The sequence below is a fragment of the Genypterus blacodes genome, unplaced genomic scaffold (assembly GCF_046128005.1).
Source record: "Genypterus blacodes isolate CSIRO-AG114 ecotype Tasmania unplaced genomic scaffold, CSIRO-AGI_Gbla_v1 ptg000348l_1, whole genome shotgun sequence".
Taxonomy (NCBI): Eukaryota; Metazoa; Chordata; class Actinopteri; order Ophidiiformes; family Ophidiidae; genus Genypterus; species Genypterus blacodes.
In genome coordinates this window covers 1,586,729-1,602,140 of record NW_027467132.1, presented here as the reverse complement: position 1 = coordinate 1,602,140, position 15,412 = coordinate 1,586,729, and the positions used below count along the sequence as shown (strand labels likewise).

The 15,412-nt window shown below is 44.4% G+C and overlaps 2 protein-coding genes across 2 annotated transcripts in view; both read right to left on the bottom strand.

Moving 5' to 3' along the window:
- The window catches only part of LOC142988758 (NACHT, LRR and PYD domains-containing protein 3-like), a 28,991-nt gene that overhangs the window by 2,254 nt on the left and 11,325 nt on the right, over positions 1–15,412 (bottom strand). The window contains exons 3-11 of the mRNA XM_076138000.1: positions 15,026–15,139; positions 5,674–5,787; positions 5,204–5,317; positions 4,627–4,740; positions 4,163–4,276; positions 3,298–3,376; positions 2,812–3,013; positions 317–2,120; positions 64–237 (exon numbers count right to left, since the gene is read on the bottom strand). Of these exons, the coding sequence (XP_075994115.1) occupies positions 64–237; positions 317–2,120; positions 2,812–3,013; positions 3,298–3,376; positions 4,163–4,276; positions 4,627–4,740; positions 5,204–5,317; positions 5,674–5,787; positions 15,026–15,139 (2,829 nt within the window). The remainder of the gene's footprint in view (positions 1–63; positions 238–316; positions 2,121–2,811; positions 3,014–3,297; positions 3,377–4,162; positions 4,277–4,626; positions 4,741–5,203; positions 5,318–5,673; positions 5,788–15,025; positions 15,140–15,412) is intronic.
- LOC142988760 (protein NLRC3-like) overlaps positions 10,069–15,412 on the bottom strand; it is a 28,265-nt gene continuing 22,921 nt past the window's right edge. Inside the window, exon 13 of the transcript XR_012960622.1 lies at positions 10,069–10,103. The gene's annotated coding sequence lies outside the window, so the exon portion shown is untranslated. The remainder of the gene's footprint in view (positions 10,104–15,412) is intronic.

Below are 15,412 nucleotides of genomic sequence, written 5' to 3'. Positions count from 1 at the left end.
TTTAATGACATCAATTTGCATACAAGTATAAATGGTCAATTACATAAAGAGCAGAGTCCTGACCTGAGAGTCTCCAGTTTACAGTGTGGACTCTTCAGTCCAGCAGACAGCAGTTTCACTCCTGAATCCTGCAGGTCATTGTTACTCAAGTCCAGGTCTCTGAGACTGGAAAACTGGGAGCAGAGGACTGAGGACAGAGCTTCACAGCTTCTCTCTGACAGATTACAGCCACTGAGCCTGAAAATTAATTATATGAAATACATTATATTTCTGTTCCCTAAAATGATCAATATCTTTGTGTGATCTCCACACTTACAGAGTTTTCCTGGAGACTTTGACCACTGGCAGCAGCCGGAGAAGAACCTCCTCTGAAGCAGAGTATTTCTTCAGGTCAAACACATCCAGATCTTCCTCTGATGACAGTAAGATGAAGGCCAGAGCAGACCACTGAGCAGGAGAAAGTGTGTCTGTGGAGAGACCTCCTGAGCTCAGGTACTGTTGGATCTCCTTCACTAGAGAAAGATCCTTCAGCTCACTCAGACAGTGGAGCAGATTCATGCTTCTCTCTGCAGAGACCTTCTGATCTATCTTCTCCTTGATGTACTGGACTGTTTCCTGGTTGGTCTCTGAGCTCCTTCTCGTCTCTTTCAGGAGATCCTTTAAGAGAGCCTGATTGGTCGGCAGTGAAAGGCCCAAAAGGAAACGAAGAAACAAGTCCAGATGTCCATTTGGACTCTGTAAGGCCTGGCCCACAGCACTCTGGTGGAGACTTGTTAGTTTAGGTTTGTTTCTTGATAGTTTGGACCACCAAGAGGTTGGTTGATGTTCTGACAGCAGGTTGACTCCAGAGTTGATGAATGTCAGACACACATAAAGAGCAGCCAGAAACTCCTGGACACTCAGGTGGACGAAGCAGAACACCTGGTCCTGGTAGAGTCCCCTCTCCTCTTTAAAGACCTGAGTGAACACTCCTGAGTACACTGAGGCTGCTGTGATGTCGATGCCACACTCTGTCAGGTCTGAGTCATAGAAGATCAGGTTTCCTTTCTGCAGCTGATCAAAAGCCAGTTTTCCCAGAGACATAATCATCTCCCTGCTTTCTGTATTCCAGAGTGGATCCGTCTCTGTTCCGCTATCATACTTGATGTTCTTCAATTTAGTCTGAACCACCAGGAAGTGGATGTACATCTCAGTCAGGGTCTTGGGCAGCTCTCCTCTCTCTCTGGTCTTCATCATGTCATCCAGAACTGTGGCAGTGATCCAGCAGAAGACTGGAATGTGGCACATGATGTGGAGGCTTCGTGAGGTCTTGATGTGGGAGATGATGCTGTTGGCCTGCTCATCATCTCTGAGTCTCTTCCTGAAGTACTCCTCCTTCTGAAGGTCAGTGAACCCTCTGACCTCTGTCACCATGTCAATGTTCTCAGCAGGGATCTGATTGGCTGCTGCAGGTCTTGTGGTGATCCAGAGGTGAGCAGATGGAAGCAGGTCCCCCCTGATGAGGTTTATCAGCAGAATTTCCACTGAGGTGGACTTTGTAACATCGGTCAGGATCTCACCTTTGTGGAAGTCCAGAGAAAGTCGACACTCATCCAGACCATCAAGGATGAAGACGACCTGAAGGTCCTCAAAGCTGCAGATTCCTGCTTCTTTGGTTTCAGCAAAGAAGAGATGAAGAAGCTCAACCAAGCTGAACTTTCTCTCTCTCAGCACATTGAGCTCTCTGAAGGTGAATGGAAATGTGAGCTGGATGTTCTGGTGGGCTTTGCCTTCAGCCCAGTCTAGAGTGAACTTCTGTGTTAAGAGGGTTTTCCCGATGCCAGCCACGCCTTTTGTCATCAGTGTTCTGATTGGCTGATCTCTTCCAGGTGAGGCTTCGAAGATGTCTTCACATCTGATTGGTGTTTCTTCTCTCTGTGGTTTCCTGGATGCTGCTTCAATCTGTCTGACCTCATGTTCTTCATTGACCCCTCCAGCCCCTCCCTCTGTGATGTAGAGCTCTGTGTAGATCTCATTCAGAGGGGTTTGCTTTCCTGCTGTAGTGCCTCCCTCAAACACACTCTGAAACTTCTGCTTCAGCTTAGATTTCAGTTTACGTTGGCACAGTGCAGCAAGCCTTCCTGATGAACAGACAACAGTCAGTGGAGGAACAACATGGCAAAGAAAAGATGATTACAGTGTAAAAAAGGATCAGAATTATACAGTTTGGAGTGGAAATGTTTGTGACTAGAGCAGCATAATACTGTATATATATTGTGACCTGAAGTTCTTTTATCTACCTTTGTTGAACACACTTATTGTAAGTCGCTTTGGATAAAAGCGTCTGCTAAATGACTGTAATGTAATGTAATGTAATAAAATGTTTTGGAAATGGTGCTCTCTCCCAAGCCACTCCTTTTTTTTGGAATTAACCTTCCTACACCAAAGAGGCATGTAAGCCTCTGAAGGTCGTCACCTTCTCCTACCCACATCTGCACTAACTGAGACTCATAAACTTGTTATCCGTGACCATTCCAATGGATTCTGTAAGATCCGTCCTTTTGGCCCTTCTTTCAGCCCGCCTCTCTGAGGGCCGTTGGGTTGTATTCTTCTTTTAGACTTTGTAGTAAGGTCAGGGTGTCCCTTTGTGGGAATAGTGGGCTGCAGACTGCCCTGCTGTCCCCCACACATCTAAATAAACGTTGTACCACTAATAGTTGTAGCTTCAAGCAGTAAGTGCATACTTGTATGTTTGAGTGTGTAGAGTGTGTAAGTGTGAAGCTTTAGTCCTGTTTCTTCTTCCCATCATGTTAGAGCTTTAAAAGGTCTTACTGCTGTGCAGAGAGTCAGCCAGCTCCTCCTGCTTCATTCTCCTCAGGAACCTCACTGTGAGCTTCACCAACGCCTCTCTCATGCTCCTCTGTTCTTCATCCTCACTCAGGCTCTCCAAGCGTTGTTGGTAGTCTGTCGTCAGAACCTTCTGGAAGTGCTTCAGCTCGTCCTTCACAAATCTGACCATGTTCTCCTCCAGCAGCTGAAAGAGTGGGACATGAGTTTATAGCAGGGGGACAGAAGATCCTGGTTCCTGATTGGCTGTCAGGTGTGTGTTTACAGTCTGTATGTTGACAACATAGTTCAGGAGTGCAGTTAACAAACATTCTAAATCAAATGGTTTATTAAGATGCAGGTAACCATAGCAACAGTTCTGATATGTCACACTAGGTTCCCAGGTTCCTATCTCTTATTTCTTTATGGATTAGATTCTCCTACTGGTGACATCTCCATATGTAAGTGGGCGGAGCCTGGACATTTACACACCCTAAATATGGAGTCCTGGTCTGCTGGATGCTGCTGGACACACCCACCACTGGAAACCTCTGACTGTTTCAGGTGAACTCTGTGGGGAAATCATGAAACATGAACTCTGCAAACACACAGACATGTAACAGAAACAAGTGATCTTTAAAAGAAACGCTGCTGTCTGCTGGTCCCACAAAGCCCGACCAGAGCATCACAGGATAATGGAATCAATCTTCAGCACAACAGGTCAACTTATGAGCCTCTCCACAAATCACTCTGAGGGACAGAGATGTGTCGCTGTTCATGGACACACAGCTGGGTACAGGAGAGTCTGCCCCCTGCTGGTGAGCCCTATAAACACAGCATTGACAACACAACGGCAGATGTGTGTGGGTGTGGGTGTGGGTGTGGGTGGCATTTTCATACATTCTGAATGACCCTGAGCTTTCAGTTGTTTGTTGGTACAATTCTGTTCAGTTTTCAACACCAGATTTTTTCAACTCCAGATGTTTCATTGCATCTCGGGAGGCAGTAGCTCAGTGGGTAGAGCTTCTGCTTGGGAACAGGAGGGTCGCCGGTTCGAGTCCCTGCCGAGGTGCCCCTGAGCAAGGCACCGAACCCTCAATTGCTCCCCCCTCTGCGAAGGGTGGTAATGTAATGTAATGTAAGTCGCTTTGGATAAAAGCGTCTGCCAAATGGTCGTAATGTAATGTAATCTAATCTAATCTTTGCCCTTTTATTTGTATTATTCATCCAAACCAGAATTTGTGTTCGCTTTATTTTGGTGAGCTCATCCCAATTCCTCTAATAAAAGCAATGCTCTCTCTCCCACACACTCTTATATACAGTGATGATATCAAAGTGATCTGGTTTAACCTCTGACCTTTCTTCAGCAGACTTCTGTCCAACACTGAATTTCACAGGTTGACCCATGGACCAGTCGCTCTTCATGGACACACAGCTGGGTACAGGAGAGTCTGCCCTCTGCTGGTGAACTCTATAAACACAGCATTGACAACACAATAGCAGATTGAAGCAGATGGTCATGAGGTCAAATGTGAGGACTTACACAATGTGATTTTTTTTTGTTTTGTTGTGTGATTGTGTTTCTGCTCTCTCTGTTAATCTTTGTGAAACTTATATTTTCACCTTTACTTAAGTTTACAAATCTCTCTCCTCTCTCTCTCTCTCTGTGTGTGTGTGTGTGTGGCCAGAGGTGAGGGACTCGAGTTACATGACTTAACTAGCAGATTTGAGGACCTGAGACTTTCTTGTCCTCTACTTGGTATTCATGAGTTGAGACAAAATACAGTGATGATATCAAAGTGACCTGGTTTAACCTCTGACCTTTCTTCAGCAGACTTCTGTCCATCGCTGAATTTCACAGGTTGACCCATGGACCGGTCGCTCTTCATAGACACACCGCTGGGTACAGGAGAGTCTGCCCTCTGCTGGTGAACTCTATAAACACAGCATTGACAACACAGCAGCAGATTGAAGCAGATGGTCATGAGGTCAAATGTGAGGACTTTGGTCTTACACAATTTGATTTTTTTTTGTTTTGTTGTGTGATTGTGTGTCTGCTCTCTCTGTTAATCTTTGTGAAACTTATATTTTCACCTTTACTTAAGTTTACAAATCTCTCTCCTCTGTGTGTGTGTGTGTGTGTGTGTGTCTGGCATTTTCATACATTCGGAATTACCCTGAGCTTTCAGTTGTTTGTTGGTACAATTCTGTTCAGTTTTCAACTCCAGATGTTTCATTGCATCTCTGCCCTTTTTTTTGTATTATTCATCCGAACCAGAATTTGTGTTCGCTTTATTTTGGTGAGCTCATCCCACTTCCTCTAATAAAGCAATGCTCTCTCTCACACACACTCTTGTATACAGTGATGATATCAAAGTGATCTTGTTTAACCTCTGACCTTTCTTCAGCAGACTTCTGTCCATCACTGAATTTCACAGGTTGACCCATGGACCGGTCGCTCTTCATGGACACACAGCTGGGTACAGGAGAGTCTGCCCTCTGCTGGTGAACTCTATAAACACAGCATTGACAACACAATAGCAGATTGAAGCAGATGGTCATGAGGTCAAATGTGAGGACTTACACAACTTGGTTTTTTTTTTTTTGTTGTGTGATTGTGTTTCTGCTCTCTCTGTTAATCTTTGTGAAACTTATATTTTCACCTTTACTTAAGTTTACAAATCTCTCTCCTGTGTGTGTGTGTGTGTGTGTGTGTGTGTGTGTGTGTTGCCAGAGGTGAGGGACTCGAGTTACATGACTTAACTAGCAGATTTGAGGACCTGAGACTTTCTTGTCCTCTACTTGGTATTCATGAGTTGAGACAAAAATACAGTGATAATATCAAAGTGATCTGGTTTAACCTCTGACCTTTCTTCAGCCGACTTCTGTCCATCACTGAATTTCATAGGTTGACCCTTGGACCAGTCGCTCTTCATGGACATACAGCTGGGTCCAGGAGAGTTTGCCCTCTGCTGGTGAACTCTATAGACACAGCATTGACAACACAATAGCAGATTGAAGCAGAAGGTCATGAGGTCAAAGGTGAAGAGCAAAGAGAAATTGTGAGAAACTGAAAAACGTAGTTGTTGTTTGACTTAGTTCTTAATCAGTTTGATAGTTTGTGTTTTGTTGTGTGATCGTGTTTCTCAATCTTTCTGAAACTAGTTTGGCAGCTCATCTTTGCCAGGACTGCCTTGACAAACAGGTTCTTAGTTTAAATGAGCATTTCCTGGTAACAGACAGGTACAAAAACATATTTCATATACGGAATGAGTTTTGAGTCTCATATTGTATCTTTGAATTTAAATTGCAGATCATGTCCATAAAATTCAAAGGACACTTTTTAGATGAAGTCTTGCAAAGTTGTCAAAAAAGTGAAAGTGAAACTGTCATTTGAATTCTCTGCACTAAATCAAAGTTATGTTAATTTGTTCCATGTAGTTCCAATGAGTCTTTGAGGGAAAAGTTCTTCAAACAGAATCTATAAACATGGGAGGAATCTAATTCCTTCCAGCCTCTGTCTGAATGATGGCAGACAGTGTTTAACACAAAGCTCTATCAAACCCCACCCCTGTGAGACGGGCAGTATTTACTGTGTGTGTGAGTCTGGAGGTCCTTCATCTTCATCACCACAACCACTCATCTTCACAACACTACAGAGAGGGAAGCATAAACACACACATAAATCAACACATGCACAATAATAACAATAATCTTCATTTGTACAGCACCTCTCATACAGAGCTGCAGCTCAAAGTGCTTTACAAGACATGAAGTGTCTAAAAGTCAGAACAAGCATAAGAAAGGCAGTAGCTCAGTGGGTAGAGCTTCCGCTTGGAAGCTGGAGGGTCGCCGGTTCGAGTCCCTGCTGAGGTGCCCCTGAGCAAGGCACCGAACTCTCAATTGCTCCCCTCTGTAATGGGTGGTCGCTTTGAATAAAAGCGTCTGCTGAATCGTAATGTAATGTAAGAATGAGAGTGAAAGAGTTTAAAAAGAGAACAAGTACAGCACCGGTGCACTCAACAACACATATGAAACCAGAGGGATCATACACACACGAACAGAGACAAAAACATGAAATTCATGAAGTCATGAAATTAAACTCAAACTCACACTGCGTCAGTCTTCCTCTGCCGCTCTTCCTCATCTGAACAAAAGTCCCTTTCTAACTTCACAACATACCTGCGTGTGATAAGGCATCACTACATTTTGTTCCGGGGTGAGGTCATTAAAAAAACGGGTCAGCTGACTCACCTGTAATGCCTGGAATGTGTTTTTAATGGCGGAAGAGTGTGTGTGTGTGTGTGGGTGGGTGGGTGGTGGATAGATGGAGGGAAGAAGTCATGAAGGCTGCGTGGGACATGGACTAATTGTCTGTGATATAAAGTAGTAATAAAGATAAGATAATGAAAATAAATAAAACGATGTTGAACTTATTAGGGTTCATTGGTTGTTGTTTAGGGAGGGCGGGAGTCAGAGGACATTTGTAATGTTATTAGTGGTTTGGGTACAGGACCAGAGAGCTGGAGGTGGACTTTAGGAGGAGAGAGGGTGTGATAAAGACCATACACCCTGAGTGAAGAGGAGGGTGGAGGACTTTAAGTATTCAGGTGTCCACCTGGACCACAGACTGGACTGGAGCTGTGAACAGGAAGGACAGGAGCAGACTCTATTTCCTGAGGAGGCTGAGATCCTTCATCATGTGCTGCAGAGCTCTTCTATCCGTCTATGGTGACATCATGGAGGTGTGAGGTGAGATAAAGAACATGTCTATGTTGTGTTGTAGATGTGGTTCAGATTATCTTCTGATCTTTGAGGCCTTCAGCATGGAGAACCACACAGGGACGTCAGTGGAGAGAGCTGCAGCCAGCAGGAGAGCCAGACTACATACCTGAGGCCAGAGTGTGACACACACACACACACAGAGGGGGGGTAAAGCTGGGGGTCTGGGGCGGTGGGTGCAGTGTGTCCTTGTGTCCGTACGCTGCAGCCGGCCTACACAGACCGACACTATAACAGGAGGCCGAGCGGCGTCCTGGCAGTTACAGGTGTGAGCATGCAGAGAGCTTTCTGATGCTCATGTATGATACTACACACACACACACACACCTTCAGGCTGCTGCTTCTCACTCTGATGTGTCTGAATGTTAGTGATTATGTGATTTAGTGAAAGAGTCCTTGTCCTCGTCTCTTCCTGTAGGTGTGGACAGGACGGACGTCCTGTGTGTCAGGGAGGCCACAGACCACTGCAGAGCTGGAAAGGTGAGGATCACTGCAGACTGAACACTTCTCTCACACTGCAGGGAATGACTCCTTCTGCTGGATGTGTTTCTAGTGTTCTTTATCCCAACAAGTCTTTACTTTGTCTCTCTACAGTTCAGATCTCACACACACACACACACACACTCACCAATCAAGGATTCAGGACAGGAAGAATTTACTTCCTGACAAGTGTCACAACCCCAGTTCTGCTGTAATGGAGGTAGGACACACACACACACACACAAACAGGAAACATGTTTGTATTTCACTTTATATACCATAAATAAATGCTTGAAAGTGTCTGGAAAAAATATTGTGACAAGTTTGGCAGTTGAGAGAAATCAATCAATCGCTTTATTTTAAATGCATGTAGATACACTTAGTTTACTTCTACAACTATAAGTCAGTTTGGGGGCAGAACAACATGAACACATAGTTAAACATCACACAGAAACACAACATGCAAGAACACACTACTGAACATTCAAACATACACCCGTGTTGTGTTTGCAGTATGTGTGTATCATCATCATCATCATCATCATCATCCTCAGCAGAGTCATACTCAGGCCTCTGTCAATAAATGAGCTTTTATGATCAGATGTTGCATTTGTGACAGGATCCAGCGGAGCAGCTCAAATATCTGAAATGGATCTGAAAATATGTCTGAAAAGCAAGAAATCCTCATATGTCCTCATGTAACTATTCTCATACTTGTTTGTTTATGGAGAGTAAAACCAGAAAGAACACATGTAACCAAATGAGAGGTTTTACTGCTACTTTGCTATAGATGACAAATACAAAATGCTTCAACTCGTCTAGAAAATACACTAAACATCTTAGACTTAAAACAAAACATTCCAAAGAATTCCACGTGCCTCTTTATTCTCTTTTTCTTGCTCCACACTTTCATTCTTTCCCTCCCCTCCTGTGTCAGATCACACAGTCACTGGCTGAGCATCTGTGACTTCTGTTTCAATACAAATTTACTACACAACATGATGCAGCACAGCAGATAATCAGCTGTGTTGCACTTTCCTTGTCAGAGTGAATTTGATACACAGCACTTTGATGGGTTTGACTGGGTATTATCTCTATACAACAACAAAGACAACATGCACTGTTGTAAAGCAAGATATCTTTACTCATACAGAATTAGAGAACTTATAGATAGAAATAATTTGCTATAAATATGAATTAAAAGCAACACATCCTCATGTTTGTAGAGTAACAAACTAGTGTCATACTTAAACATATTTATGAAAACAATCAACACAGATAATCAATGGATAAAAACAATACAAATATGAAAAATACATGAACATTTATACTTAACAGCATATATATTGTAGTGCTAATTTACATCTGTAGTCCATCTGATTTCTACCTTTGATTTGACGTAAAGTGTGTGTGAGTCCGCCCGTCCGTTCGTCAGTCCTACAGCTCTCACAGAGTCACTGAGGAAGCAGTGGACCCTGACAGTAGGTTCTCGATCACAGAAAAAAAGGACCCCCAGAAAGTATCATCCCTCCAGAACCCAAACCCAGCATACAGAGTGTCAGTGAATGTGGTGGTGAAGGTGTGGAGGTGGATCAGTGTGTAAGAGACGCTGTAGAAGGACAGAGTGCCAGCAGGACAGTCCACATACACTCCCACTCTGTGAGGGACAGAGGAGGACACAGGGACACTGAGAGCCGTGAAGCTGTTATTGTGACTGACAGAGTAACCATGGCGTTCAGAGCATCTCAGACTCCAGGACTGATTATTATTTCCTCCAAACCTGCTGTCATCTCTGCTTCCTTTCCTGCTGATTCCTCTGTAACTCACTGATATATCAACATCTCCTTCCCACTCCACCTCCCAGTAACAGCGACCAGTCCTACCTTTCCTACACAGCAGCTGAGGACAGAAATCAAACCTCTCTGGATGATCAGGATGTGGCTGCTTCTCTCTCACACGGGTCGCCTTCCTGTTGTTGTCAGACAGTTTGAGTTCTCTGTGCGCTGTGTTTGGGTCCAGTTCCAGTTCACAAACATCTGATGGACAGAAAAAGACACTGTGTAAAAGGCGTCTGTGTATATGCAGAAATGTCCACCCAGGTGCTGCGTACAGAGGACAATGATGTGTGTGATATTTATAACTGGTAAGGAATCTTAAGGCACAATTATACAAAGCATCAAGCATATCAACGTCAAACCAAATTTACATTTCCGCACACCAGCTTTGATCCTCTGCTGTCCACCATGATCCATCCTGCAGCAGAGACACAGAGACAAAGCAGTACGTTATTGATTATACATTTTGAGTTTTTACCTTTAACCAACAATGAGACTGGCCACACCTGAGTGTCCACTCTGTAGTTGTGTCCTTACCTGAGAGACTCTAGTCTCCAGTCTGGACTCTCCAGTCCAGCAGACCGCAGCTTCTCTCCTTCATCTCCTGGATAGTTGTAGCTAAGGTCCAGCTCTCTCAGATGGGAGGGGTTGGAGCTCAGAGCTGAGGCCAGAGAAGCACAGCCTTCCTTTGTGATCATACAAGCTGACAGCCTGAACACACACACACACACACACACACACACACACACACACACACACACACGCTGTAAATGGGAGTTTGATGAAACATGGAGCTGAAAGGAGCTAAACTATCATCCATCCAGAAATGTTTGTCATCACAGCTTCTTTAGCAGGAATATCCTACGGGTTTAATATTTGTTCAATGACATCAATTTGCATACAAGTTTAAATGGTCAATTACATAAAGAGCAGAGTCCTGACCTGAGAGTCTCCAGTTTACAGTGTGGACTCTTCAGTCCAGCAGACAGCAGTTTCACTCCTGAATCCTGCAGGTCATTGTTACTCAAGTCCAGGTCTCTGAGACTGGAAAACTGGGAGCAGAGGACTGAGGACAGAGCTTCACAGCTTCTCTCTGACAGATTACAGCCACTGAGCCTGAAAATTAATTATATGAAATACATTATCTTTCTGTTCCCTAAAATGATCAATATCTTTGTGTGATCTCCACACTTACAGAGTTTTCCTGGAGACTTTGACCACTGGCAGCAGCCGGAGAAGACCCTCCTCTGAAGCAGAGTATTTCTTCAGGTCAAACACATCCAGATCTTCCTCTGATGACAGTAAGATGAAGGCCAGAGCAGACCACTGAGCAGGAGAAAGTGTGTCTGTGGAGAGACCTCCTGAGCTCAGGTACTGTTGGATCTCCTTCACTAGAGAAAGATCCTTCAGCTCGCTCAGACAGTGGAACAGATTCATGCTTCTCTCTGCAGAGACCTTCTGATCGATCTGCTCCTTGATGTACTGGACTGTTTCCTGGTTGGTCTCTGAGCTCCTTCTCGTCTCTTTCAGGAGATCCTTTAAGAGAGCCTGATTGGTCTGCAGTGAAAGGCCCAAAAGGAAACGAAGAAACAAGTCCAGATGTCCATTTGGACTCTGTAAGGCCTCGTTCACAGCACACTGGTGGAGACTTGTTAGTTTAGGTTTGTTTCTTGATAGTTTGGACCACCAAGAGGTTGGTTGATCTTCTGACAGCAGGTTGACTCCAGAGAATGTCAGATGCACATAAAGAGCAGCCAGAAACTCCTGGACACTCAGGTGAACGAAGCAGAACACCTTGTCCTGGTACAGTCCCCTCTCCTCTTTAAAGACCTGAGTGAACACTCCTGAGTACACTGAGGCTGCTGTGATGTCGATGCCACACTCTGTCAGGTCTGAGTCATAGAAGATCAGGTTTCCTTTCTGCAGCTGATCAAAAGCCAGTTTTCCCAGAGACATAATCATCTCCCTGCTTTCTGTATTCCAGAGTGGATCCGTCTCTGTTCCGCTATCATACTTGATGTTCTTCAATTTAGTCTGAACCACCAGGAAGTGGATGTACATCTCAGTCAGGGTCTTGGGCAGCTCTCCTTTATCTCTGGTCTTCATCATGTCCTCCAGAACTGTGGCAGTGATCCAGCAGAAGACTGGAATGTGGCACATGATGTGGAGGCTTCGTGAGGTCTTGATGTGGGAGATGATGCTGTTGGCCTGCTCATCATCTCTGAGTCTCTTCCTGAAGTACTCCTCCTTCTGAAGGTCAGTGAACCCTCTGACCTCTGTCACCATGTCAATGCTCTCAGCAGGGATCTGATTGGCTGCTGCAGGTCTTGTGGTGATCCAGAGGTGAGCAGATGGAAGCAGGTTCCCCCTGATGAGGTTTATCAGCAGAATTTCCACTGAGGTGGACTTTGTAACATCGGTCAGGATCTCACCTTTGTGGAAGTCCAGAGAAAGTCGACACTCATCCAGACCATCAAGGATGAAGACGACCTGAAGGTCCTCAAAGCTGCAGATTCCTGCTTCTTTGGTTTCAGTAAAGAAGAGATGAAGAAGCTCAACCAAGCTGAACTTTCTCTCTCTCAGCACATTGAGCTCTCTGAAGGTGAATGGAAATGTGAGCTGGATGTTCTGGTGGGCTTTGCCTTCAGCCCAGTCTAGAGTGAACTTCTGTGTTAAGAGGGTTTTCCCGATGCCAGCCACGCCTTTTGTCATCAGTGTTCTGATTGGCTGATCTCTTCCAGGTGAGGCTTCAAAGATGTCTTCACATCTGATTGCTGTTTCTTCTCTCTGTGGTTTCCTGGATGCTGCTTCAATCTGTCTGACCTCATGTTCTTCATTGACCCCTCCAGCCCCCCCCTCTGTGATGTAGAGCTCTGTGTAGATCTCATTCAGAGGGGTTTGCTTTCCTGCTGTAGTGCCTCCCTCAAACACTCTCTGGAACTTCTGCTTCAGCTTAGATTTCAGTTTACATTGGCACAGTGCAGCAACACTTCCTGATGAACAGACAACAGTCAGTGGAGGAACAACATGGCAAAGAAAAGATGATTACAGTGTAAAAAAGGATCAGAATTATACAGTTTGGAGTGGAAATGTTTGTGACTAGAGCAGCATAATACTGTATATATATTGTGACCTGAAGTTCTTTTATCTACCTTTGTTGAACACACTTATTGTAAGTCGCTTTGGATATAAGCGTCTGGTAAATGACCGTAATGTAATGTAATGTAATAAAATGTTTTGGAAATGGTGCTCTCTCCCAAGCCACTCCTTTTTTTTGGAATTAACCTTCCTACACCAAAGAGGCATGTAAGCCTCTGAAGGCGTCACCTTCTCCTACCCACATCTGCACTTACTGAGACTCATAAACTTGTGTCCGTGACCATTCCAATGGATTCTGTAAGATTTTTTTTTTTAAGATTTTTTTTTTTCAAGATATTTTGGCCCTTCTTTCAGCCCGCCTCTCTGAGGGCCATTGGGTTGTATTCTTCTTTTAGACTTTGAAGTAAGGTCAGGGTGTCCCTTTGTGGGAATAGTGGGCTGCAGACTGCCCTGCTGTCCCCCACACATCTAAATAAACGTTGTACCACTAATAGTTGTAGCTTCAAGCAGTAAGTGCATACTTGTATGTTTGAGGGTGTAGAGTGTGTAAGTGTGAAGCTTTAGTCCTGTTTCCTCTTTCCATCATGTTAGAGCTTTAAATGGTCTTACTGCTGTGCAGAGAGTCAGCCAGCTTCTCCTGCTTCATTCTTCTCAGGAAGTTCACTGTCAGCTTCATTAATGCCTCTCTGTTGCTCCTCTGCTCTTCATCCTCACTTAGGCTCTCCAAGCATTGTGGGTAGTCTGTAGTTAGAACCTTCTGGATGCTCTTCAGTTCGTCCTTCACAAATCTGACCATGTTCTCCTCCAGCAGCTGAAAGAGTGGGACATGAGTTTATAGCAGGGGGACAGAAGATCCCGGTTCCGGATTGGCTGTCAGGTGTGTGTTTACAGTCTGTATGTTGACAACATAGTTCAGGAGTGCAGTTAACAAACATTCTAAATCAAATGGTTTATTAAGATGCAGGTAACCATAGCAACAGTTCTGATATGTCACACTAGGTTCCCAGTTAACTCTCACTGTGGTCAAATATCTCTTATTTCTTTATGGATTAGATTCTCCTACTGGTGACATCGTCCATATGTAAGTGGGCGGAGCCTGGACATTTACACACCGTAAATATGGAGTCCAGGTCTGCTGGATGCTGCTGGACACACCCACCACCGGAAACCTCTGACTGTTTCAGGTGAACTCTGTGGGGAAATCATGGAATATGAACTCTGCAAACACACACAGACATGCAACAGAAACAAGTGATCTTTAAAGGAAACGCTGCTGTCTGCTGGTCCCACAAAGCCCGATCAGAGCATCACAGGATACTGGAATCAATCTTCAGCACAACAGGTCAACTTATGAGCCTCTCCACAAATCACTCTGAGGGACAGAGATGTGTCGCTGTTCATGGACACACAGCTGGGTACAGGAGAGTCTGTCCCCTGCTGGTGAGCCCTATAAACACAGCATTGACAACACAACGGCAGATTGGTGTGTGTGTGTGTGTGTGTGTGTGTGTCCGGTGTGTGTGTGTGTGTGTGTGTGTGTGTGTGTGTGTGTGTGTGTGTGTGTGTGTGTGTGTGTGTGTGTCTGGCATTTTCAAACATTCTGAATTACCCTGAGCTTTCAGTTGTTTGTTGGTACAATTCTGTTCAGCTTTCATCTCCAGATGTTTCATTGCATCTCTGCCCTTTTATTTGTATTATTCATCCAAACCAGAATTTGTGTTCGCTTATTTTGATGAGCTCATCCCACTTCCTCTAATAAAGCAATGCTCTCTCTCACACACACTCTTATATACAGTAATGATATCAAAGTGATCTTGTTTAACCTCTGACCTTTCTTCAGCAGACTTCTCTGTGTGTGTGTGTGTGTGTGTGTGCGCGTGCGCGTTGCCAGAGGTGAGGGACTCGAGCTACATGACTTAACTAGCAGATTTGAGGACCTGAGACTTTCTTGTCCTCTACTTCGTATTCATGAGTTGAGACAAAATACAGTGATGATATCAAAGTGATCTGGTTTAACCTCTGACCTTTCTTCAGCAGACTTCTGTCCATCACTGAATTTCACAGGTTGACCCATGGACCAGTCGCTCTTCATGGACACACCGCTGGGTCCAGGAGAGTCTGCCCTCTGCTGGTGAACTCTATAAACACAGCATTGACAACACAGCAGCAGATTGAAGCAGAAGGTCATGAGGTCAAAGGTGAGGAGCAAAGAGAAAATGTCAGAAACTGAAAAACGTAGTTGTAGTTTGACTTTGTTCTTATTCAGTTTGATAGTTTGTGTTTTGCTGTGTGATCGTGTTTCTCAATCTTTCTGAAACTAGTTTGGCAGCTCATCTTTGCCAGGACTGCCTTGACAAACAGGTTCTTAGTTTAAATGAGCATTTCCTGGAAACGGACAGGTACAAAAACAT